This window comes from Alligator sinensis, unplaced genomic scaffold, assembly GCF_000455745.1.
Source record: "Alligator sinensis unplaced genomic scaffold, ASM45574v1 scaffold738_1, whole genome shotgun sequence".
NCBI classification, from domain to species: domain Eukaryota; kingdom Metazoa; phylum Chordata; order Crocodylia; family Alligatoridae; genus Alligator; species Alligator sinensis.
The window spans coordinates 613,111-640,608 of NW_005842382.1; the positions used below are offsets into that span (position 1 = coordinate 613,111).

General features: G+C 41.1%; 1 protein-coding gene across 10 annotated transcripts in view; it reads left to right on the forward strand.

Annotated features, from left to right (window-relative positions):
• The window catches only part of LOC102368144 (sodium channel protein type 2 subunit alpha-like), a 107,244-nt gene that overhangs the window by 5,352 nt on the left and 74,394 nt on the right, over positions 1-27,498 (forward strand). For 3 of the 10 annotated variants that reach the window (XM_006029479.2, XM_025210956.1, XM_006029483.2), the window contains exons 2-10: positions 10,311-10,429; positions 11,643-11,732; positions 13,245-13,373; positions 13,886-13,977; positions 15,083-15,355; positions 15,682-15,745; positions 18,315-18,456; positions 18,641-18,847; positions 20,040-20,339. In XM_006029479.2, coding sequence (XP_006029541.1) covers positions 10,311-10,429; positions 11,643-11,732; positions 13,245-13,373; positions 13,886-13,977; positions 15,083-15,355; positions 15,682-15,745; positions 18,315-18,456; positions 18,641-18,847; positions 20,040-20,339 — 1,416 coding nt within the window. Of the gene's footprint in view, positions 1-10,310; positions 10,430-11,642; positions 11,733-13,244; positions 13,374-13,885; positions 13,978-14,073; positions 14,166-15,082; positions 15,356-15,681; positions 15,746-18,314; positions 18,457-18,640; positions 18,848-20,039; positions 20,340-27,498 lie in introns of all 10 variants that reach the window. The other 7 variants (XM_006029478.2, XM_014522642.2, XM_006029482.2 and 4 more) reach the window with 4 other exon arrangements.

Consider the following 27,498-nt stretch of genomic DNA (forward strand, 5'->3'; position numbering starts at 1 on the left):
CAGCGATGTGTTTAATGAGAACTCAAGCCGTGTTCGGGGAATAAGTCACAATATTGTTACACCTGAGGGACAGGTGGTGAGAGAGAAGTGGAGAAGGATTCCCTACAATCAATATGAACTAATCAAGATGGAGATAGATAAGATGTTGGCTCAGGGAGTAATAACCGAGACCCATAGTCCTTGGCGGAGCCCACTGGTAGTGGTGCCCAAACAAGGTGGTACTTTGCAATTATGCGTAGAGTTCAGGAAATTGAACGCAATTTCGAAGTTCGATGCTTTTCCCATGCCCCAAATAAGCGAGTTGTTAGAGAGAGTTGGATGAGCGAAATTCATATCTACTTTAGATCTGACCAAAGGTTACTGGCAAATTCCCGTGAGGAGGCTGGATGAAGCAAAAACAGCTTTTGGCACCCCTTGGGGGTTGTATGAATTTAAACATATGCCATTTGGACTCCATGGGGTTGCAGCAACTTTTCAAAGGCTAATTGACTGGGTCTTAGCCCCACACCAAAGATACGCTGCAGCGTACATAGATGATATCATTATTTATACCAACGAATGGGAAGAACATTTAGAAGCTCTTCAAGCGGTACTCTGAAAATTATGGTTAACTGGCCTTACAGCAAACCCAGGAAATTGTGCACTAGGCAAAGCCGAAACAAAATATCTTGGTTACACGGAAGCCATGGCTATATTCGTCCTTTGACAGATAAGATAGAGGATATTCAAAACTACTTGCCACCCCGAACAAGGAAACAAATGCGAGCCTTCCTCGGATTGGCCAGTTATTATCGCTGGTTTATTCTGCGTTTTGCTGAAGTAACAGACCCGTTAACTGACTTACTGAAAGGACAGAGCAATGGTCCCTTAAAGTGGGACAAGGAACATCTGAAGGCCTTCCACAAAACCCAATGGTCCTTATGTAACGAGGTGGTACTGCACACTCCAGACTTCAGCCGTCCTTTTATCCTACAGACAGATGCATCCAACCAAGCTGTGGGAGCCATATTAATGCAAGAGACGGACGGAGTAGAACGCCCTATCGCCCTTGCTAGCAGGAAACTCCAACCCCAGGAACAAAGGTACGTCATAATTGAGAGAGAATGTCTCGCGATCAAGTTGGGGGTGGAGTACTTTCATTACTACCTCATAGGACAAAAGTTTATATTAGTAACTGATCATGAACCTTTGAAATGGCTAAGGACCACACAGACAGACAATGCTCAGATCACTCAGTGGGCACTGGCCTTACAACCCTTTCACTTTGATATTGAATTTAGGCCTGGATGAGCTAATGTCATGGTTGACTTCCTTTCATGATGTCATCAAGAACCATGCTCCCCAACGACATCTGAGACACTTGCCGATGAATGTCAACCTAGTAACGTGAACCCCGAGGTATTAAAAAAGAAATTGAGCCAGGAGTGTGGCAGTTCTGGAGCAGCTGCTTGTTGCTTATAAAAGAGCCCGGCATGGGGCCATGTGAGGTGAAAGCGGAGACGGGAGCGAGAGGCGTCTCCAAAAGAGAGAGCGGGGAAAGTGTTGCAGAGTCAGGGAGCTTTGAGAGCTTGGTCCAGTGTGTTGGAGGAGGATGGATGAAGAAAGGAAGCAGGGAATCAACGGAGGATTTCCCAGAGAAAAAATAGAGGTGCGAGAAAGGGAGAAGCTGCGAGAAGCAGCAAATAAAGACGTGGCAGAAGAGAGTCAGAACTGACGCAAGAGGTGATAGGCAAGGCAGTCAGTGAAAACATCACAAGTGTCTGTCTAAATCCTGGCCCGCATTAAAAATGATAAAATGAACTGCTGACTATGCAGGCAGCAAGAGACAAAGGTACTAATTCCTACTTAGCCGTCCATAGGAGGATCTGAGATTTTTGAAAAGGGTGCAGATGGTGTGGTACATCATCACATACAACACAATATACATTTTTTCCCATTTAAAAGAAACTAGAAGCTTTACTAACATGCTGGGGGCCTAGGGCTATATTATTCCATTTAAGATTGAAGCAAAAACAAGTATATCTTTATTGGAATGTGCATTAATTTGCTATATCATATATATCATGTATAAAACATAACAAACTAGACAAAAAAATCATCAAAAGGGGTTGTTCATTAATCCTGTAGTCATTGAAATTAAATCTACATCTCTTTTTCAGCTTTATAAAGCACAATCTAGCCTTCTTGAGTATCATGACAATGCATCCAGTGCTTCACAGGAAGATATTTCCACACCTGAGTTAATATTTTTAGCTACAGTGAAAAATGTTTAGAAGGAGTCCGGTAGATTATAGTGAATCATGAAGTCAACTGATTCCCTCAATGCTGCCTGAATAGAAATGCTGCTGCTGCTGCCAGGCAGTTGGTTTTAAACTTTGGGTGGACTAGGAGTTAAAGGTGGGAGGGTCGCAACTGCTTCTTCCCCCAGTCTCCCTCAATCCACCCCTTTAGCCATCTTCAACTGGCAGTTTGTGGTAGGTCTTGAAGAGGAAAGCGAAAACATAAAGGAACAACCTTCCTTATGTAAATGGAAGCATACAAGAAATAAAAAAGATACTTGTATGATAAGTGGATGATCAATAGTGTATTTATATTTTTTAAAAGCATGTACAAGTGACCCTCACCATTCGTGGGAGATATGTTCTCGTATCCCCCGTGAATGGCAAAATCCATGAAAAAGGCACTGCATTCATGAACACCATCTGTATTCATGAACGCAGTGTCCCTGGGCAGCTGGGGGGGGGGGGGGGGGGAATGGCTGCGCTGGCGACAGTGGTGGAAGCGCAGTGGCAGCAGTGGGAGCTCATTGGCGGGGGCAGCAGGAGCCCGGCAGCAGCAAGTGCAGAGCTCCTGAGGAGCTCCTTTAAGTGTATTTAAGAAGTGGGATCAGCATTCACGAATATTTGAAACTGCGAATGCCGAAGCCATGAATAGTGAAGATTTCCTGTAATCCTCTCGAATCAGTTACCATGCACCATTAACAACATAATCGTGTGGTCTTCTCCCCTGGCTCCGCATTGTGGCAAGGCACTGTTGGTGCTTGCCACTTTAAGACTGGAGCCAAGCAGCCAACAGATGCTTGATTGCGGCAGCCATTTTAGTTCTCTTGCCACCCATATAAACAGATCAGTTTCCTGCTGGTGGGGCAGGCAGTAACATCATCTGGCTGCAAGGCTCCATAATATCCTGGAGGCAAGGGCCGGAGCTGGAGGGGATGGAGTCGAGGTAAGGGAGGAGCTGTAGGGGATGGATAGAGGCTCCTGGTCCTGGGCATGACCTAAAACTGTACCCTGCCGGGAGTGGGTGGCCTGGTGGGGCTCTGAGTGGTGTGGGAGCCCCTAGGAAATGCCAGGTCAGTTATCACCCCAGTGAAAGGCAGGTAGGGGCGCCTTAACCCTAGCCCTCACCCTCAGGTGGGTTGCGCAACACTGAAGGTAGTTGGGGGCCAGGCGTGGCTACAGCCACCTGAGCCCTGCGGGGTGAGACACCCCGAGGAGAGAGATTTGGGGGCCAGGCATAGCTGTGGCCACCTGAGCCCTGTGTGGTGCAAGATCCCGAGGAAGCTGACAAAGAGGGAGAGTGGGGGCCAGGCACGACTGAGGCCACCTGAGCCCTCTGGGGGGTGCAAGACCCCAAGAGACCTTGAGGAGGGAGAGTGGAGGCCAGGCACAGATATGGCCACCTGAGCCCGGTGGTGTGCAAGACCCCGAGAAGGGAGAGTGGGGGTCAGGCATGGCTACAGGCACCTGAGCCTACTGGGGAGCAAAGCCCCATTGCCCCAAGTGAGGGGGCAGTGTGGAGCCCCAACTGAGGGGGCAGTGAGGAGCCCCAAGTGAAGGGGGCAGAGACGAGTAGCCCTAAGCAAGGGGCCAGTGTGGAGCCCTGTGTGAAGAGGACAGAGACGAGTAGCCCCAAGTGAGGGGGCAGTGTTGCGCCCTGAGTGAAGGGGACAGAAATGAGGACCCAAGTGAGGGGGCAGAGATCTGGAGCCCCAGGGAGGGGGGGCAGAAATGAGAAGTCCCAGTGAGGGGGTGGTGATCTGGAGCCCTGAGTGAGGGGAGTAGGCCTAAGGTATGTCTCTGGATGCCTGAGGTGGTAGTTTGAGCCAGAGGCTGAGTAAAGGGGCTCAGTCCAAGGGAGAGGGACAAGTCCCGACCCCGGTAAGTCCTCCACCACTGGGAGGCCGAGTGTGGGTCGAAAGTAATAGCTAGAGGAAGAACCAGAGGGCTGAGTGCCCGGTATGTTTACATGTATAGAGTTGCCCCCAGAAGGGGCCAGAGTAAGCTTAGACCTGGTCAGGTAATTGGCTGGCCACTACCCCAGTGAGGGTCATGGGAGAGGCCCAAAAGACGGTACATCTGCCACCCAAGGAATGGACTAGCTAAGCCTATGTTTTAAGGGGCCCGCTCCAAAAGGGAGCAAGGCAGCATAAATTGGTGATGGATGAAAGAGACCCTGTGAGAGAGGGTGGAGTATGAGAGGTCCTAGTGAGAGGAGGGTGGTATGAATGTGTGTGTGACTGAGGCCTGATGGTGCGGCCTAAGTTTGGTTCAGCTGTAGGCTGGGAGCACGGTAACATCTAGATGCCATCTGCAAGGCATGGGCTGCGGTGTGGGGAGGGTGTGGAGCCACAGATAGCGCCCCCTGGCACTGGGGCATGAATGGGCAGCCTCCCGCCTTTATTAACAACTATTAATTAACTAAGAACAAGGCATGGCAGATGGGTCAGGTGGGCGGCATGCCCAGAGGCAAGTGGGGAATCTAGCACTGTGGCTAGGTAGGGAGTCCCACTTTGCCACGCACATCTCTATGTCTTCTCCCTCTATTGTTGTCTCCTCCTATTTCTATGTTCATCTAAACTTGGAATCTAATTATGCAACTTCATTCTCATGCAATTCATCATTTTAATGTAATGCACAATTTATGTTACCTAGCACCATGCATCCTGAGATTAGTTAAATAAATGTCCTACTCATCCCCAAAAGATTCTCAGGCTTTTCTGTTACCCTGCTGAATCCATTTTGATTCTAAATGTAATTAATATCTGACACTTCTCAGGCTTGAAACAGACTTCTTTAGTGAAGTGCAACCAGCTCTGCTGCCACATCTTACAACACAACTGATTGTGCTCCAGGAATGTCTATAGTCCAGAATCCAATGGAGGGCAGGATGGCAGGTGTTTATTTTTCATGCTCCCCATCAAACATAACTTTTCTACTAGCCAATATCATGATCATTTCCTATAATTTATCATTAAATTGAAAACAAAGGTTGCTTACCTCCAGCATGGATACCATTTCTACACATACCTTTGCATACAATAGTAAATTTGTCATTACTGAAGACTGTTGCCCCTTTCTATCATTTTGCAAATGACAGAAGTAAAACTGAGATCTTCTGCATAGTAGAAAGGAATAGGGAATAAAGGAATGCTGGAATCAGGAGGCAGATGTAGGGGAAATTGTTGAGAATGTGGAGGGCATAGTATTGCAGACCTCATCAGTCAAAGATCATAAGGCAGCATTTTAAAGATTTTAAAATGTGGGTTTTTTTTAAATTTCCCTTCTGATTTTTGAGCCCTTAGGATGTTCACTTATTCTGAAAGCATGTTTAATCATCTCTGTATGACATTAAACTGAAATGCATGTGTAAAAATGGAGGTTTCCCTCATGGCTGCCTGGACTAACATTTTCCTTTCTAAATCCTTCGGTTTGTGAAGCTGCAATTCTTTTCCTTAGTATTATTCTGTTTATTTTTATTATTCTGTCACATCCTATAACAACACGTCATTTCCTCCAGTCACCTTCTTTCTCTGGGCCTTCCCAAGACACCTGACCTCAGCCAACTGCCTCAACTCCCCTTCCTGTCTGATTTTCCTCTTTACACTTTACTGGAAATCACTGGTTCTGAACCTTTTCTATACCTTTGCTTTACCTTCCATTTCAGAGAAAGGTATGCTGGTTGGGTTTTATTGACTAAGTGTATTTGGCTTCAGTGTCACTGAAATGAATGGATGATGATGGCTACTTTGCTGATTGCAAAGCTAAGTATCAGGAAATTACATGAAGTTTAAAATAGAAGCACCAAACATATAGACTTGTGATAAAATTATGAGTCGACATGCAACAGTCTTTGATAGGGTTTAGGACAATGTGGAAGGGAATGAATGGTACAGAAAGGAGAGAAAGGGGAATGAGACAGGGTAGTGATATAGGAAGGGGAGAATGGAGGGTAGAATGGTAGCTTACAACATCTAGTTGACAAAAGCAGGGGGTTAATGACCCTGTCTGAAGAATGAAAATGGAAGCTTGTGTTTTTGTCAGTACCATGGGGCTAGATTTGTAGTTCAAAATGATCATACTAAATTGGAGATATGTGGGCAGCTTCCAACTCAAAAATCAGAAGAAATAAGAAAACCTGCAAATGATTATTTCTTTAAAAATACTCAATTTTCTACAAATACTGTGAATTTTTTTTTTTTGAATGCTTAAACTTGGTAAAATTATAGATAACCCACAGAGGTAAGTGCCTTTCTTCCCATGTTGTACAATATTATAATATTTTAATATAAAAAGCATTTTTTATAAACAGAAGTATAGGAGAAAAATAGGTGGTTAAGTCCCCTGGAAGCAACCTTCAGATTGTATATGACTCACCAGCAAGGTGTACACTGTGTTATCATAGACCAGTGATGGTGATAGTGACTTATCTGAACGTCAAAGACCTATAAGACAGGTGAAGATATAAAATATTAATAACATGTATTAATGTTATTATACAACATTAATTATTATTGTATTAATGTATTAATGTTATTAAATGTATTAATATTATTAAAATATTAATAACATGTATTAATGTTATTATACACCTAATAATGTAGGTGTGCCTATGTAACATAGGCACACCTTCAGCCTAGGGAATGACCTGCTTGGTGACACGGAAGTGGAAAGGGACCTTGGAGTCCCAGTGGACTCCAAGATGAACATGAGTCGTCAGTGTGATGAAGCCATCAGAAAAGCCAATGGCACTTTATCGTGCATCAGCAGATGCATGACGAATAGATCCAAGGAGGTGATACTTCCCCTCTATCGGGCGCTGGTCAGACCGCAGTTGGAGTACTGCATGCAATTCTGGGCGCCGCACTTCAAGAGGGATGCGGATAACCTGGAGAGAGTCCAGAGAAGGGCCACTCATATGGTTAAGGGCCTACAGACCAAGCCCTACGAGGAGAGACTAGAGAAACTGGACCTTTTCAGCCTCCGCAAGAGAAGGTTGAGAGGCGACCTTGTGGCTGCCTATAAGTTCATCACGGGGGCACAGAAGGGAATTGGTGAGGATTTATTCACCAAGGCGCCCCCAGGGGTTACAAGAAATAATGGCCACAAGCTAGCAGAGAGCAGATTTAGATTGGACATTAGGAAGAACTTCTTCACAGTTAGAGTGGCCAAGGTCTGGAACGGGCTCCCAAGGGAGGTGGTGCTCTCCCCTACCCTGGGGGTCTTCAACAGGAGGTTAGATAGACATATAGCAGGGGTCATCTAAACCCAGTACTCTTTCCTGCCTACGCAGGGGGTCGGACTCGATGATCTATTGAGGTCCCTTCCGACCCTAACATCTAACATCTATGTAAAGCCCCATACATTTATTTTGGATAATTACAAAATGTAGCAAAAAAAGTTGTTTAATAAAATCCCTTCCACTAAAAAAGTAAAGTAGCATACATCCTCCACAAACTTATATGTAATTTTATTAACCATTGACGAAACTCTAACTGTGACAGTGATTTTGGAAACAAAAGTTAAAAACAGATAACTAACAGTGGACTAGTTAATTCATTAACTGTAATGAGTAAACTTCAGATGTTTTTTATCACAAATGGCATGGACACTTAAATGTCTATCAGTTGGATGTATTTAACACAAGAAGAATGGACACCAGAAGTGACTAAATACAATTACTCATCTCTCCTGTTGCTAATATTTATCCAATTAGCAGGAAGTGCTCTTAATCATAGAGGTTGTTGCAATCAGGAGAAAATCATGTATGAACTAGACTCTGCCCTCCCGCTTTGCTGCAGCAGTGACCATACGATGGGCAGTATCTTTCTATGATGAACAGGAAGAAAGAACTCAGAGTCAAAGGAAACCTCTATCAGCTTGATCCCCTGTTAAGAAAAGGATTATTTTGTGGGTTGTCTTTATTTTCCTACTTTTTGTACCAGAGCAGAGATCTCATACAGGCAATATTTCTTGGGTTTCTTGGTGTGGAAGAAATCAAACTTCATGTTGTGGTTGTATTAGAATTGGCAGAGCCATCTAGGTTTATTTAAAGCTATACAAGTGATCACAAGGAGGGTATTCAAAGGAACTCTGACCTCTACAAGTTTACAAGCATATTTATACTTTAGACGGTGAGAAAAGATGCAGGGTTCAGACAAAGCAACCTTGAGAGAAACAGAAAGATGTTGATCCTTCATTTGTCACACGTAAGCAGTTTACTTATTCAGAAAAAAAAAACCCATTGTGTTTTGGGAACAGTTATCAGCATCTGGTTCAGGGGAAAGGAGGAGGTTAACATCTGCACACAGAGCTTAATATATCAAGACAAAACAAGGCATGAAGGTTTTTTCTTATCTTAGAACATTTTGAAACACATAGCATCAGCATCAGCATCTTTTTCTCTTCTCTTTCTCTCTCTTTGTCTCTCCTCTTAGTCAAGTAAGAGGACTGGTTAAACTTATTTCCACATTGGGAAAGGGAAGCCTTTCTAATGTTGGTGTTTCCTTCATTGAAGTGGGACCAGTTTCCTTCCCATGAAAGTGAAGACCACATGGGAAAAGAAATCAGGAAAAAGTCATCATCTTACTGTAATCACAAGGCAGATTTTACAGATAATAAAAATGAACTCAGAAAACATAAAACTCTGACATTATAAAGCCCTGCTGAGAGTATAACAAAGACTGGTATCATTAAGTAGAATCAATAACATTGAGAAAAAATGAAAGGAAAGAGAAGCAGTGTCTTGAAAATTTCAAGCAGCAGAAGAGAAAGGATATGTCTATTCCAATTCCCAAGAGCACTGCTGTGAAGTGTGCCCTACCTAAACTGCTCCTGCTCCATACACATGCAACCTAGAATGGGACAGTAAAGCTACCCTGAGGGTGGTCTGCATAGCCATGGTCATTATCTCTATCTCAAGCATACTTTAAATGGAGTTACCCTCAGGGCAGCTTTGCTGCCTCATTTCTGGATTTGGTGCATGTGAATTGGCAGGGTATGCTGGCGAGGGGCACTTCCAGGAGTGTCATGGAAATGGTAGAGGAATGCCATAAAGGAACTTGAAGTACATGTGTATTTGGGTAGAAATGGTATTATTTACAATATGACCACAAACAGGAAAACAACTAAGCTGTGAACTGAAAAAGAACTTATTTACTAATGCATGTAATTTATGGTAACTTTTAAATACTAATAAATGCCTAAAATTGGGTGTTTACAAGCAAGGTCAATAAACCAGTACCAGAATAACTGAAAACAGGGTTTGACGTTTTTGATCTTTTCCATTGTAGGATGCCAAATTCTGGCTCATACTTGTCTCAGGCTCTTGTGATTGATGTCAGTTGTCATTTATGTCAACCCCTTTTTTGCCGGTAGACATACCAATTCAAGCAATCTGTGCAGTTCATACTAATGTTATCTAAAATCTAAACACAACGTACAGTGATTTTCTATTTATTTAGTTTCCTGCTTTTAATCATACTGACTGCATCTTACGTGTTACCACTAGACTAATTTTAATTGCATTCAGTGGTACAACTTGTGGAGCAAGGAGCAAATAAGCTAGCTAGTATAACAGAATTTGGCTCTGAGTATTTTGGTGTTGTTTGCAACTGAGTGTAATATCATGTATTTGCTTTTATTTGTTATTCTGAATTTGCTTGAACACTTCATCTTATTGTTAGCAATTGTCGTATACATGAAAAGGTGGGCTATAAAGGAAATTAAAATACAGTTTATTTTACGAAATAAAAGGATATGCTCTGCTGCACCTTTGATTTTAAGGGGACTGGGATTTAACACATATTATATGTGTTTTCTCTCACCAATTTTGGCAAATTGGAGGAAGCTTGGATTATGTATCCTAAGAAATCAGATATATTTGAGTCACAGGCAAATGATGGAATAGGATTACCGTTTCTAAAGGCTTGGCTCCACAAGGTGAAGGATGTCCACAGAAGAACAAACTGTAGAAGCTGGAATTGCTTATATTGTTTGTACTTTATTTTCATGTTATGTTTCTTTTTCTAGACTTTCATAGTATTGAATAAAGGGAAGACAATATTCCGATTCAGCGCCACATCTGCCTTGTACATTTTAACTCCTTTCAATCCTCTTAGAAAAATTGCTATTAAGATTTTGGTACATTCATATCCTTTTCAAGTGTTCAGCTATCAGTGTTGCCATTTAAAGCAAAGTATCATTGTTGATATAATTACTTTCATTTCTCCTTGTGCATTTACATGTACTAGAGTGCAGAGTTCTATATGGAATCAACGCACATGGCATTTTCTTTAAAACAAGAAGTCTCTCTTTTCTCTTCATCATTCTCTCTCAAAAGTGGCTGTTGAAAGACCCCTCCTTTAACAACTTTCACTTTCCTTTGTCAGGTGATATTACAAATGAAGTTAATGTCTGCAAAGCAGGGTTATTCTTTTTAGTAGCTGATTTCAGGTACTGGTCAATTTTGCAATAAAGGTCAACATAGGAACCCTTAATGACAAAAATACAAATGAAGCATAAACAGTTAAATCTAATTCCACAAAATTCTCTGAGGTTACTCAGAACCTTGTAATATTAAGGGAGTGTGAAATAATCATATTCCACGAGGGCTGTACATTTTTATGAGTACAAATTCACTTTAGTCCAATTAGTCTCTAGTGCAATCCACTGAAATGCCAAGGAGTTTATTTGTGTCCTCAGTGTTCATGCTGCTGTCCTGCAATGAGCCCTCAAAAAGTCCCATTAACATCACCAACTTCAGCTGAGCAACAGCCGAACTGTTGAAGAGAATAGCCTGTGTGTCTTCATGCAAGTAATTTGTTCAACTAAATACAGCTAGGTCTAGTCTCCTGAATAGACCTCATGGGTAATCTTATGGATCTCACTGTGACTGTTCACATGACAAAAAGATGTAAGTTAAGGCCCAACAAATTATTTGCCTTACAATTGCACCTGAAAGCTCCATCCTGATCAGGAAACATGTCGTTGGGTACTGTACAAACACATGGTATAACGGAGTCCTCTCTCAGTTTATATTTTCTTAAGCAAAAACTGTTTATATCATAATTCAATATAACTAATAAGGATATTGCAAGTTTCATTTAAGCCCAGAGCCTACCACAACTGAGAGAGAAATATGTTATTTTATGCTGCAGAAGTATTATGCCAGCTGGCATATGATATTTAAAATAGATTAAATTACGTAGGCATTTTTAATTTCAAATTTAATTTAGAATATTATTTGCTACTTATATACAAATTTATATATTATTTATTTTTAATAATTCGGGTGTTGAATATTACCACATCTTTTGTGCATTATCTCATTTTTCTGGCTTACATTCCTTGACTCTAAGCTACGTTATTCAGCATGCTTATTATGTGCACTATTTTGACCAACTGTGTATTTATGACCATGAGTAACCCCCCAGACTGGACAAAGAATGTGGAGTAAGTTAAACATAGTTGTTACTGTAATAACATTTTTGGACATAATATGACTAGAATATTTACTTATTGGAACTTGCTTTCTGTTCTCATAAAGAGAAGATAGATTCCATGAGGATGTGACTATCTTTCTAGCCTTTTATCTTAAAGTATTGAAGTGATTTAAAAATGGTACCTATTTATTGATATGTATGTTTGATGAATATCTGAAGCTTTTCCAAAAAATATTAAGGTCTGCATCTTGTCCCTGGATGCAATGGGGTCCAAGAGGGAAAAGGAGCATTAATAGTAGAAGAAATATATGCAGACAGCTTTAAATACAACTTGAGAGGCCAGCCATAATGCCTCCTTACTGTACATCAGGGCTGTCCAACTTCAGCATGGCCAAAGGTACCAATGTACAAACCCTGGGCCACACAGCACATAGGCCACATGCTACTGGAGGGCAACTTCCCTCACATTTCCCCCTACTTTGTGGGCTGCACTGGCAGCACAGCTGTTCTGCCTACTGCTGTGCAGGCAGTGCACATGGCCTCAGGTCCTTCCTGTTACACAGAAGAGGGAGAGGCAGCTGCCAGGGGACCATGGGCTGCATAATAACTCCTTGCAGGCTGCATGAGACCCACATGCCATTAGCTGGACAACCCTGTATTAGTTAAAGCAGTTGGATATTTACCATAGTTTGAGAGTATATGGCTACCTAGTAAAAGGTGTGCAGTTTTCACTTTCCAACAAATTTGGAACAGTTTGTCAGGAGCAAGACCAGACTGGAAACAGGAGCAAGGAGCCAGAATACAGGAACCAGAACCTTGAAGAGCCAGGATCCAGGCTAGAGTTAGGATCCAGGATCCAGACATGAAGAGTAGCCTACTGGGCACTGAAAGGACTGCTGCTTATATAAGCAGGCATCCATGCCCATGCAGATAACTTTGGCCAGCTAGAAGTAGTTAGGCCATTTGCAGCTAAACCCACTGAGGTGGTCAGGGTCAGTTATGTTAGTCATCCTGTCTGCTGCCCTAATTCCTGATACTAGGTGCTCTTTCTTAGGAAGCAATTCTGCTTATAAAATATGCCTGTACTAATATAACTTATTATAGAACTTTTAAGGAGACAGCTCTGATTTTAACACTGAAAACAATTCTGTGCACTTTTTATAACACTTAAGACATCTATCTGATTTGCAAATGCAAGCAGGTAGCCAGGCATGAAAGTGCTAGAAATTGTGCCTATAAATATTGGTGCCTGAAATTATTTGTAGGCACAAAAATCTAAGGCTGATTTTCTAAGCATTTAGAAAATCAATCATACACATTCTCTGAATAAAATTTTAATTAACTTTACAATTACAACTTATAACCTTGCAATGTTGTGGTTATATTATTTATGAACTTCTCTATTGAATTTCAAAGATTTTTATAGTCCTTTGTTATAACAAATAAACCTATGGTAATTAAATGTGATTGCATATAACAATTGATATGCCAAGTTCAGTTTCTGTAATGCTTGTTTCCTCAGGTACACATTCACTGGAATTTATACCTTTGAATCACTTATAAAAATTCTTGCAAGGGGCTTCTGTTTAGAAGGTTTTACTTTCCTTCGAGATCCGTGGAACTGGCTTGACTTCAGTGTCATTTTGATGGCGTAAGTGATTTAACAATTTGTAAAGCTTATGAGGACATGAAATTAGTGGCAGCACATACCATACTATTATTGGGTATGCACTTATTTGGAAGTATTAAATTCCTGCAAGTAGCAAAGTTGTTACTGCATGTATCATGCATATTAGCAACCATACTTCAAAGCATGATACTGCAGGAGCCAACATGGTGTGTCAGCCACTAGTAAAGGGACACTAATTTCATATCCTTCATTCTTTCTGCTTACCAGAATGGAAGCCATCCCTTTGACTTCATGCCACCTTGTTATTACTAATCTAATTAATTTACTTAGCTTTTCCAGTATAAAATCAGTGAGTTTCACTTCAATGAAATTCAAATGTAGTTGATAACTTATGTCTATTAAAGTGAGATGTACTACAGAGAAAGGTAAATGTGGACTCTATTTACTAAAATCAACAGAGGTCTTGATAAAAGACCCAAGCAAGTAGTATAAACTCTGTCTCAATTCTGAATAATTGTGATTTAATTCTGCAGGTATGTAACAGAATTTGTAAACCTAGGCAATGTTTCAGCTCTTCGAACTTTCAGAGTATTGAGAGCTTTGAAAACTATTTCTGTAATCCCAGGTAAGAAGTAAATGGTGTAAGGTGTTAGGCCCCTTGTATCTCCAACTGTTATTTGTGTGCTGTCATTGTGTTTGTGTGTGAACTCCCCTATTACAGATATGTGACAGAATTTGTGGACCTGGGCAATGTCTCAGCGTTGAGAACATTCAGAGTTCTCCGAGCATTGAAAACAATATCAGTCATTCCAGGTGAGAGCTAGGTTAAACACTGAGGCTGACTTTAGTTCCATTGAAGTTGAATTCACTTCTTTTCAGCATAAGCCTTGTTACGCACTGTTCATGTTGCAAAAAAAGACAGGAATCATAGGATAGGAACATGATTCCTTGCCTTTTTAATATTAGCTTCTTTTCTTTGCCAAATCAGCCTTTGAGTTTAACAAATTGTTGCATGAAGCATCAACAAAATGCAAAGCCTTATTTAGTTTTTTTTTATTGTTGGGGGGGGTTGGTTGATTGGTTATTTGTTCTATTTCTTTTGGGGGGCGGGGGCTTTGTTTGCATTGTAATATGACAAGTTTTTCCTTCACATTGAAAAAGCTTTAGTGCTGTGGCTTTCTTATTTATTTGGATTTTACCATTTATTGCAGTCACTGAAATTATAAAAATAGTTATAAAAGGTTCTCAACTGATGGAGAAAAAGGGTTTTAAAATCAAAGTAGCACAAGCATGGCATGTGATATTTATCATTTTCAGCTGCTTTTATTATAGGAATAATTTCCAGTTTCATTCATTTCTGCCAAGTCTTCTTTATCAATTGTTTGGAATGCAGGCACTGGCAGAAGAAAGAAAGAAAAATAAAACAAAATATATAACAGGAAGATTTTTATTTACATGGTGTTCATGTTTTCATATTAACCATGATTGATAAAAGTTCCTGCTTGAAAGAACATAATATATTACTTGTATTTGGAATGTGTGTGCATTGCGCTTTCATAAACAAGAAACTTTGCTATTCATTCATCTTCACAAGCTCTGAGGCTGTCCATAAAGCTTTACTATTTCACAAATAAGAAAACCATTCTTTTGGGCTTCTGCATGAGTTCTTATATTTATAAAAAAAACATATGATATGTTTTAATACACTTTCGGAAATTTTCTCTTTGCAGGCTTGAAAACTATCGTGGGAGCCCTAATTCAGTCTGTGAAGAAGCTCTCAGATGTAATGATCCTGACTGTTTTTTGTCTGAGTGTATTTGCACTAATAGGGCTGCAGCTGTTCATGGGCAACTTGAGGCATAAATGCTTGCAGTGGCCTCCAGACAATTCTACTTTTGAGATAAATGTTATTTCCTACTTTAATAGCACAATGGACAAAAATGGTACATTTGTTAATACAACAGTGAGCACGTTTAACTGGAAGGAGTACATTGAGGATGAAAGTAAGAATGACTGATATAACTATTATTCAACTCTTTGCAATATCAGTTTGTTTCTATTTGTGATCAAACAAAGAAGATATAGGAAGTATAGGAATATAGGAAGTATAGTATGTAAGAAGTAACATAATTTTGTGCATTCATATGGTATCACATGCCTTTTCAAAGCAATTGAGATCCAAATTCCTAAATGAACTGAGAAGCAGTCAGAAACTAAGTATGTCGACTACACACAAATATATATGTAGATTCTTTTATGTTAATTATGCAGTTTTTAATTTACTATTTCTTTGAATTATTCACATATATTTTTAATGCTTTCTAAACAGCTCATTTTTATGTTTTGGAAGGACAAAGAGATGCCCTACTTTGTGGTAATAGCTCTGATGCAGGGTAAGATTTTCTAAAATACTCTGTTTCGTAGCAATAGGAACTTTAACTTTAAATATCAGATATCTGTCTATTCATATTAGAACTTTTCTAGGAATTTGACGCTAAATGTTTGACTTCAGATTGAAATCAAAGTATTCTAATCTCTGGCCATGCAAAGTAATATACCTTATAAAGTCAATTCCAAGATGAGGCTTTTTCCTCCATTTACCATGAGGAAAAAAGCCCCTTGTCCTAGAATTGCTTACAAGGCAGCACTGGAGGAAGCAGGCAGCTACTGTGGCTCTGACTTCAGTCCCGACCCCAGGTTGGGGCCACAGCCTCAGCTGCTACCTGAACCTCCACTTCCTCTGTAGCCCCTGCCTCCCCCCACTTTAGACTTGAGCCCCAGGTCTCTTCCCTTCACCCCTCCATCTCCCTCCATGCCCTCCCCCGACCCCTACCCTTGCTCTTGTGCCAACAGGCTACATCCTTGCTTCAGCCTGGGGCACAGAGCATGGTCTCAGCCTGGCCCTGTAGCAATGGTGCTGGCTCTGCACTGCTGCTATGGCCTTGGGCTGGGGCTGTGCTCTGTGATCCAGGCCAGAGAAGGGATGGAGCAATGGTAGGAGAGGAAGAGGGGGAAGAGATGGGGGAAGCAGAGGAGAGATGGGAAAGCAGATGAGAGATGGAGGTGGGGACCCAAGGGTGCAGGGCTAAACTGCCTGCCCCCTACTGCCTATCTCCCAATGCTCCCCCACTGCCTGTCCTACCACGCCCCTCCCACTACTGCCCCCACTGCCTGCCTTCCCAGCACCTGTCTCACTACTTCCCCACTGCTTAAACTGCATCACCTATTCCCCTGCCATAGCTTTTTCCACTGCAGAGGTGGTAGGGATGAATTTAAGACAATCTTCCAATAATTAGACTCTAACAAATTGATAAATTGTCCATATATAAAACCTATTTTGGGGTGGGAGGGAAATCTTAAATTCAGGATCATCTTGGATTCAGGTAAATACAGGAAATGTATGTTCTTGCATAGAACACATTGTTGATATCAACGATAACAATATCAACTCTTGTATAATCTCCTTTTGAGATGTATTGATTGAGCATGAATAACATGAAATCAAGGGTGTAAACTGAGAAGAATAAAGTGGAGAAGGAGAACCTGGCTATCAAGTCAGAGTAGTGACTGCATAGTTCAAGGATGTACTTTTTATTTAGAGCCTGAGTCTATCCGTCTTGGCAAACTGCCAGTCAGATGAGCTAAACTGAAGAAGTTAGTTAACTTGCAAGTTAACTTCCCCTAAAAAAACCCATGCTACTTTCAAAAAACCCTTTTGGATTATGGAGCCAGGCATGAAGCAAAAAGCAGAGTCCATGTGTGCATGATACTTAACCCTTACAAAAAGGCTTTATACTTCCATGTACCCACTGGTAGAGCTGGCTGAATACTCTGGCAAAGAGTGCTGTATCATAAAAAAAGATGTTCACTTTGGAGCAAGTGAGGAAAATTGTTCTCTCACAGTTTTTACTTGGTGCACTTGTTTGGGGGACTAACTAGAGCAGGGGTAGGCAACCCCCAGCATGGGTGCCACAGCATGGCACATGATGGCATTTTGCTTGGCACGTGTGCCTCAGGGTGGATAGTGGGGAAGGGGCTGGGGCTGCATGGCCACAGCAAGGATCAGGCCCCTTGTGGTTCCCCATTGTCTGCCCCTGGTACACCAGTATCTTACAAGTCAAGGTTGCAGGTGTTTCTAGCACTCTGTCCAAAAATGTTGCTGACCTCTGAACTAGAGTGTCATTCCATCTGGATTCAACTGAGTTTAAAGATTCATAGTTTAGACCATAAAGATTTGGTCCTCCTTGGGTTAGGAATTCAAAATCATTATACTACAGTGTAATGTGCATAAACTAGAGTATTTGAGTATTACTTGGAAGTCTGGTTACTTAATTTGAGTTAATTTGTATAAGTGTACAAACATTTGTACACTCTTTGAAAGGCTCCAGCATGTACTTCCCCCTTTTTATGATAGAATAGTGGAATACTTGTGCCTAGCCAGACCTACTGACACAGTAAAGTGTCTTTGTGAGAGAGGAATACAATACAATACACAAAAACAGGTCTTGCAGACTTCAATATGCAGTCAAAAGGACATTTGCTAGGTAAGTTCAGAACTTACATGGGTAGAATGAAGCCCTTTACAGAAAGAATATTTCTTATGTGAATTTCCTGACTATACTTCTTTAATACTATTTTTGTCAGGACATTAAGTGTTTGATTTAGAAATTATTGTTGAAAATGTGGCTGGTGAAAATCTGAATTAAATAATTTGAAAGATGTTTAATAAAGAAAACACGTATTGACAAACACAACACAATATAAAAAGGTATCTGATATTTATTTGTATTAGATTCTTGGGACCTTTTTAATTGTCTTGAACACACAAAACGTTAATTGACTGGAATTTTTCTAACACCTATTCAAAAATTGTGATAAACAAAAATAACAGTTATGTTCTGAAATATAACAGAGATTGGCATAAACATGCACTATAACACCTTATGTTTTCTCTTCACATAGTCAATGTCCAGAAGGATACGTGTGTGTGAAAGCTGGTAGAAACCCCAACTATGGCTATACAAGCTTTGACACATTCAGCTGGGCCTTTCTGTCACTCTTTCGGCTAATGACTCAGGACTTCTGGGAAAATCTTTATCAGCTGGTGAGATATTTTGTGAAGCAAAGGCTACATATTATTTGCTATGGTGAAGTTGTATGAATAGACTTCTATTCAGTAATGATAAGAGCCTTTAAATCAATGCTCATAAAAGCTTGGTATTGCGTCAGTAATCTATATTACCAGACTAGTAAACTATGTGTTTATATGGTTATGTTTCCCCCTACAGACACTCCGAGCTGCTGGCAAAACATACATGATATTTTTTGTTCTGGTGATTTTTCTGGGCTCTTTCTATCTAATTAATTTGATATTGGCTGTTGTTGCCATGGCCTATGACGAACAAAATCAAGCAACCCTGGAAGAAGCAGAACAGAAAGAAGCAGAATTTCAGCAGATGCTCGAGCAGCTGAAAAAACAACAAGAGGAAGCTCAGGTAGATTAATAATGTAGATTGTACTTTGTGTCTGTTTCAGAACATCCATATTCTTAGACCTAAAATTCTAAAGTCACACCCATAAATTAACATATATAATGAGATTTAATATACAGTTGGGCACATCTACACACGCATTAACATGCTTTAGTTAATGTGCATTAAATCTAGTATCTCCATTGTAAGGTACTACGAAAGTGGGCATTAGCTTGTCTTAATGCACATTAACTACAGAGTACAGTTTTTAAGTAAAGCTTAATGTGTGCTAATGTATTTTAATTCACATTAACTAAATAATACAGGGCACCTATACATGTGATGGACCTCTGCTCCAACATATTCTAATTAGCACCAGGCACTGAATACATGTGACACTGCAGGCACTGTAATTAGAGTGGCTCTGACAGCTCTGAGGGCCACTCTAATTAAAACATACCTCCACCCCAGATCACATGTATAGAAACCCACAGTTTTTTTCAGTGATGTTATAATGTGCATTAAAAAAGGCTACTGCACATTAAAGTGCATATGTAAACATGCCTAGTGAATTAAAAACCCTTAGAGCCTTGCTCTTAGACTGGGCTTAAACACCTTGATGAATTAGGATCTCAGAGGATATAGTACAAAATACTTCCTTCTTTCTTTTTTCTTTTAAATATTTGAAAAAGATTATTAAACATTGTGAGTCTAAAAACTCTGAGTATAAATAGAAGTAATTTCATTTAATGCCACCAAACTAATGGATTAAATCATATAGTAGGAATTACACAAAGAACAAGTATTAATCCTCATTATGAATGCCAGGGGGATCAGCAGAGTTCCTTTAAAGTAGGATGTAGACGTCTTCTGAGGAAACAGGAAGAAGCACAGAAATTTGAAGTATGTGTTTGTGGAGAAGATAGCACCTGTGATTTATTGTATTACTTCTATTTTAGGCTAATTTATTGTGCAGTATGTCTTTTGATGTTAATACTGTTCTATTAAAATTCATCCTTTTTGTCTTATGCTTTATGTGACAGGGAACTAAATATTTATTTAAATAGAGTTTTTCTTGCATTTATTTCAATTTTTGCTCATTGAAATGTCATTCTCAAGCAGCAACTTTTTAGGTTAATAATAATAAATGACACTACAAGTATTTAAAATTATTTGCATTCTGCATCCTAATTTATCACACCGTGTAACACAACAGGCAACAGCAGCAGTAGCAGCAGCATCGGTTGCATCGAGAGATTTCAGTGGAGTAGGGGGATTAGGAGAGCTCTTAGAAAGTTCTTCAGAAGCATCGAAGTTGAGCTCAAAGAGTGCTAAAGAAAGAAGAAATAGAAGGAAGAAAAGAAGACAAAAAGAACTCTCAGAAGCCGAGGACAAAGATGATGTTGAAAAGTTTCCAAAATCTGAATCAGAAGACAGTATCAAAAGAAAAGGTTTCCGTTTTTCCATGGATGGAAGTCGATTGACATATGAAAAAAGGTTTACTTCTCCACATCAGGTACAGTACTGTTACTAATTAAATTATTTTCTTCTACTACTGTGATGTGTTTGTCATGGAAATTTCAGCAACGTTACACAAAGAAAACTATGACTATATCACAGAAGCAAGGATTATTTGTGATGTCTTTTATTAAAGCAACCCTATAGTTGTGAGAGCTGTTGGGCACGTTTTCCAACAGTGTATCATAGTTATTGTAGTTATGTTTCAGATAATGAGCTGGATATGTCTATTAAATTATCTAGGACAGAATGACTTTACCCATTTAGGGATACTAAAGACATCATCAGGAATATATATTTTTTTTAATTCACACCATTTCTGAAAATATATTATATATCTGGTATATGCAAAGTGTCTGATGTTATGGACTGGAGTTTTTGATTAATGTTTATTTAGAAAGAAATTAAGGTGGTAATAAACTGTCCACTTTTGCATCATATCAAATCCATATCAATAAGGCACTTAAGCTCATCATATGACTTTCATGTTCTGAAGCTGAGAATATCAGGCTAACAGCTTTTATTGGCGACCTTATCGAACTCAATTATCTGGTTGAAAGAGAGAAAAATATCTCTGATATGCCGCAATGAAGGGAGTGTGATAGGGCAACATTTAGACTTATATAGGAGTTATTTAGACATAGTGTTTAATTAATTAGTTGTACATGACAGAGAAAACATCATTATATTCTACACCTATAAGTCAGGGTATTTTGTCTACCAGCATGAGATAACCTCACTTATATAACACTTACAATACCCACATACTTGATGCATTTATTTAAAGGCCTAAAATTTGGCCTATAAAGATGTAAAAGAGAACTGTTCTCATTGATTGAAAAACAATGCACATTTTGGCATGATCCAGAGCTCATTGTGCTCAGTTCCTTAATTGATTAAAGAGTCTTTCCATTAACAGCAAACAGGCGAATATGAAATGCTTCATTTAAAGAACTCAAAGAGCATTGTATTAGTGAATTGATGTTAAAGTACCATCAGCATGGCATGTATTTGTCCATAATACTCTCTGAAAGCCTTTCATCATTTTGCAAAGTATCTCCTGTCATCAAGAATTATTTAAATTTTCATAGAACCTTAATGAGCTTTAAAATCTCAAGACACTTTAAATGACTTTTAATAGCATTAAAATTAAATGTTAATTCATGTTGCAAAATTAATAATTAAAACCTTCTAAAAACAAATGGAAATAAATATTTGTATACATTTTACATTTCAAATTTAATAGAGGAAGGTGCAAAAAATAGGGAACTGTCTCACTTTAATGAGTCATGGCTTACACAGCAGGCATAAAACAGCTAATAGTACAGTGACCTACAATGAAACTTAACCACTGCATGTGGTAAGCATTAAAAAGTGACTGTAAATTGTATTAGTGACCTAAAGGAGTTATGTTTCATTGATTTGTGAAGCAGTACAAATATTTTAGGGCAAAGTTTGCCCCTCTACATGGCTGACAAAGGCCAGAAACTAATGGAAATTGTGTCTGTTGTGGAGGGAAAAGGGCCAGATATAATCTGAATTGGGAAGACTTGCATATCACATGCTCAAGTTCCGTGTTAATTGTCTCTACAGTATCATCATGGTGGATGAAAAGAACAGGCTGGAAGAGTGAAAAGAACATGGCAAATGGGTCTGTGGATAGTTCTGATAGACTGGTCCAAGATTCTGTGTGTACATTTTAATGGGACAAGCAGATTGCATTCATATATATACAGAGGTCTGATAGTTTCCATGGAAGTCAAAGGCAGTTTTTCCATTTACTTAAATGGGAACTAGATATCATATATCTAATATGTACTCCTGCTTCACAGAAATGACTAGTGACAGGGAATCAAATTCTGCTTCTTAACATTGTCTCTTGAGTTTATGTGTTTGAGATGTAGAGGATTTTCACTCTTTTTTGTTCTCTGGAGCTACACCCTGGTTTACAAAGGGACTTAGTATTAGGTGCCTAAGTCCTACCTACTTTGAGAATGATCCTCAAACTCCCCCCTCACCCTATAGACACCTGAGATTTACCAAAAACGTCCATACTGCACAGTTCTACATCTACACATCCCCAGAACTGCAGCCACTTTGACATGTCTAAGTAAACTTGGTTCTTAGCACCTGCCTAAACCAGATTAGGATTCTCAAACCAAGTACCTCTCCATCCAAGTATTGTTTGGGGCTCAGAGCATACCTAACAAGACTGACAGGATTGGGAAACACACAACCTATGGCAGCAAAAGCTACTTAAAAGCAAGGATGGTGGTCCCAGTGGTGGTGGAAATGTAGCTGCTAAAACCTAGTTTCCACTAAACACGTGGAAACTGATTTTGAAAGTTTGGAATTTGACCACATTCAAATTAATTTTCACAAGCATGACAATAGGGACACTGACAAAAAGCTCATTGCCATGCCAAAATGCAAGTCCCTGCCACAAGGATTTTAGGCTGCAGACAGACATTATCTTTGTTACAGCAGAAAATATTTTAACATGGAACAAAACACAAGCATACAGAAGTCCTTGCTGCTTGTCTCAGGACAACCCCCCCAAAATGTTTATGCAGAAAGACCCACTAACAGTTTTCCCCATATTATCACTACAGATGTCTGTTGTTCCATGACATTCTCACGGGGTTGATGAACAGGTCAGTCTCCAAGTATCCCACAGTGCCCTGCTTCAGTCCCAGTCCTGGCCCTTCTTGAACTCTGTCTGGATGCTCTGGCTCTGACTGCATAACTCTACTGCATGAAGATATAAAGCTCCAGATGGCCAGCTCTCACATCAATTGCCCTGCATGGCAATTTGCCAGCCATTTTGTGCTTGCCACTTACTTGAGATGAGCATCAGAGCCTGCATCCTCCAAACACCAACAACCACTGAGAATTTCCTGAACCCATCAGACCCATCTGGGACTTTCATGGACCTCTAGGAACTCTATACTCCCACACACCAATCTACCCTCCCCCACCATGGCCCCTCAGTCTAAGTCCAGAGCCCTGAACAAACACTGCAGAAACTAGACCAAGGTGGAGGTAGTTGATCTCATTGCCATCTGAGGTGAGAGCAAGAATGAGTGGGCATTCTGGTCATGTCTTCAAAACAAGACAATCTATCAGTGGGTCACCAAGGAAATTGTAGCCTGGGGTCACAACCATGACCGGGCTCAGTGTCAGTTGAAGTATAAGGTACAGAGAAAGTAGTTTACGAAGACATGGGACAGCAACCATGTTGCAAAGTCACAGGCAGAGTCATATACACCCACTCTGAGGAACTCTACTGCATCTTTGTGGTCAACAACATAGGCCTGTAAACATGATGGACATGGCAGCCCATGCCATTTTCCAGGAGTGTAATGAGGATTCTGATGCAACAATGGTCAAGGACACAGCCCTCCTAGGCAGCACAGCAACCTGGGCAATAAGTCAGATTGGGAACTTCTAGTCCATCCTGGCCCAGCTGACCATCCATCCATCAGACACCACCTGAGGACATGGCACATGTGCATACTGCAGCCATGGAGGGCTAACATGCTCATGTTCATGGGGGAGTAATGGGTTTCATGAAAAGCTTTATTTTGTTACATTTGTCTCCTTGTTTATCCTTTTCTGCTTTCTTGTTTATCCTTGTCCTGTTTAATAACATTTCTGCCTTGTATAAGAATTGTGGTTTTGGTGTTTAAAAAACTGGGTGGGAGCAGTTTACCGGCAATCGAAAGTATTCCCTTGCACTAGAAACTTGCATTGGTTTGGGGGAGGAGTACCTTTAAGGTCACTAGAACCATCACTGTGCTGTGTGTCCCACTTCAGTTAGGTAGTGATTGATACTGTGTAAGCTAATTGCCCACTTAATGCCTTAGCCATCTCCCAGCCAAAACCACAATAGTGGTACTACAAAGGAGTAGGGACCCAGAATGCCTGGCTTCACACCCAGAGCTCACGATAAATCATCTTATCACTTCCCTCTCTCCCCATCATAGCCCTAGAGCACTGCACAGCACCTAGCTGAACTTTTACCCCCTCCAACATGCCCATCCTGCACACACACACGCTCACCACCCCCTGCCCACACAGGAGCATGAGTTCAGTTGACAGTGTTTAATCAGGTACATTAAATCATTCTATGATTCATCACCCTCAGTCCAGAGACTGCAGAAGTGGTCAGGCAGTTTGTCTCAAACATGCAATGCCAGGCAACTGGCCTCCATTTGAGAATTTGCAGGCACAATGCCAGCGGGAGCTAAGGGCCATTCTAACTCAATTTGCAGGGGCAGGGACTTAGGTAGACGCTTTCCCTTAGCCTCGTAGATGTTGTGCAGCACACATGCAGAGACTACAAACCATGGTATGTTGCACTTGCTGGCATCCATGCATGTCCTCAGCCACCTTCAAAGAGGCTTGAGACAGCTGAAAGCATACTCTGGAGCCAGCATACAACTGTTTAGCCTGTAACTGAACAGTTCTTTCTGGGCATTTAGGGCTCCAGCGGATGGTTTCATTAGCCAGGGGTGCAATGGGTAGGAAGGGTCCCCAGTTACTAGTTGGGGTTTAGTCAGCCCTCTCAACCTGGAGGTCAGACAGGCCAGAGGCACACTCTCTCAGGTCCATCAGCTCAGGGGAAGAGGGAGCTCCTAAATACCCTGGCATCATGTACTGTGCTAAGTCAGCTGGCTTTTGCAGGCATGAAATGGTTACAACTGCCCAAAGCACACTCAAGAATTAGTCCTTCCGATTGATGAACTCCCAGCCATGGTGTGAAGGGGCTTGCAATCAGCCAACACAGGTGGGGAGCTCCAGGCTGTCAAACCCATCCATGTCCTCCTGTAGGTAGGACCTCAGGGCATTAGCATGGGACCTGGATTGCCAGGTACTCTTTCTCCAGCTATTGACTCGCCCATGCCAAAATGGTTTGATGTGGACAAGAAGCCATCTGGGGTTGTGAGCTTCCACACTGGAATGGCAATTTGCTTATCCACAGATAAGGGTGCCCTCATCACCACTGTCCACCACCTTGCGTGTGGGGCAAACTTGGCATAGATCTCCATGAAGGTGTCCCTAGACCTGCAGAAATTTGTGTGCCATACCACTGCTCTTCATTCCAGATGGCCATAAGAAACCACTTCTTCCAGTTGCTGCTCATCTCCCTAGCCCAAAAAACACTACTCCATGGTTTGGAGCCACTCCCACATCTGCCTAGTTGCAACAAGTTGATCTGCGGCCAAAAGAGCTTCAGGATGGTGGCTGCTATCATGGACCAGAATCTAGATGTAGACATGAACACTCCATTCTTTGGCAGTGAACACATAAATGAGGTTCTTTCCTGCAAGTACTACTCCATCACTTTTGCTGCAAATAAAAGTAACCATAGCATCCATCAGAACCCATCAACATCAACACAAATACCGTGGAAATTCAGGCAGGTGGTGAGGGGCCCAAGCTCGTTTAGGCCATCTGCTGGTGCAAGAGCTGCAGTTCATGCTGGCATGTCTGTCTCCCAGGCCACTTGCTGCGAGATCCACAAACCTGCTCTGAAGATCAATTTGTGGACATGACAATCCCGTATATTTTTGTGGCACAACCAGTCTCACGACAAATGCAACTTCTGTTTAAAGCTTTAGAGTTTTTCAAAAAAAGGTCCCCAGAATTTAACATGAGAAAAATCATATTTTTCTGTAGATTTGTTCTCAGAAATGGCTGAACCATTTTGGCAGACAGATGGCACAGAAAATTTAAGCCCAGATGGTTAAAAATGGCATTTTTATAACTGAAAACAGATTACAATGGGAAGGATCAGGAAACCTTAGTAGTACTCAATGATACCATCCCTTCTTTTAAATTTCAATAATATTTGATATTTAAGTTATTAGTACAATATTATGGATAGTTTTTTTAATTGTAGTTTCTGTTTTTATGTCTGTTTGAAGGCTCACTATATAAACTGTGAGTCTGATTGTTGTTATATTATGGAAGTACAGGTTGGGTTTTACCTGCAAAACTGGTGACTGAATTGAGAGCCATCTCAGAATCATGTTTGTAATGTACCAAGAAATAAAATGTACTAAAAAAGCAGAACTGAAGAAAGATTACTGCAGGGCTTCTCTTTTTCTTAACTAGAATGAGTTTCATTTATTTTTGAATGCTGCTAATAAGATATGCAGAGATAGGGGAAAAGATTCCATTAAACAGTTTCATGTAATGTAATTAAATAGAAGAATAACTAACACAAACTCTCTTCAGATATCTGTAGTCCTGTGCAATCTCTTCAATAGTTTAGTACAGGCAAATTGTGTTATTCTATACTCATCATGGAAATGGTTTTGAACTCAGGAGAAGTCTTACCTGTCCACCTAAGGACAGAATTTGGCGTTATAGTTTTATAATTTTTTTAAAGTAATTTAATTCCTGCAATAATCCCATTTAGAACTGTGATGGCTAATCAGCATCCTTCTGACAATCTGCTAGTATTAGCAGTACTTCCACTCCAAACTCGGTAAAGGCTGGCACAAGCTAGAACAGTCTATTAGTAGATCAGCCTCCAGAACCCGTCACTGCTTAGTAGTTTGAGAGGGCTGCACATGCTGCCTATGCCATGGTGCTGCTGATGAAAAAAGGCAGACTCTAGAACAGCGGTGGGCAAAATATGGCCCATGGGCTGCATCCGGCCCACAAGGCCCGCGGGGACCCTAAAAAAAAATTAAAATTAATATTTCTATGCCCTTGGTTCCTGTCAAAAATGACAGAAACCAAGGGCAGTAGGATCCAGGGGAGGCGGGCTCCAACAACAGCATGGCCTGCCCAGCCCCGCCCCCCAGCTGGAAGCCCCAGCTGGGGTTTCTGAGCTGAAAGCATGTGGCTGCCCTGGTGTGGGAAGCTCAGGTAAGTGGGGGGGATCCCGAGCAGGGAAGGAGCATGGCGGGGGGGGGGTCCAGAGCGGGGCAGAGCAGGCACAGGCAGCCCCATGAGGGATGCAAGCAGCTGCAGCATGGGGCACCTAGCGTGGGGTGGGGAAGGGCTGCTCCCCCCCACTCCACGCTCAGCACCAGGTTGTAACTCGGCCCCACTGCCAGGCTGACAGTGGGGTGGGTTACAAGCTGGTGCTGAGCACGGGGAAAAGCGGCCCCTCACCTGTTCCATGGCCAGTGCCCCACGCC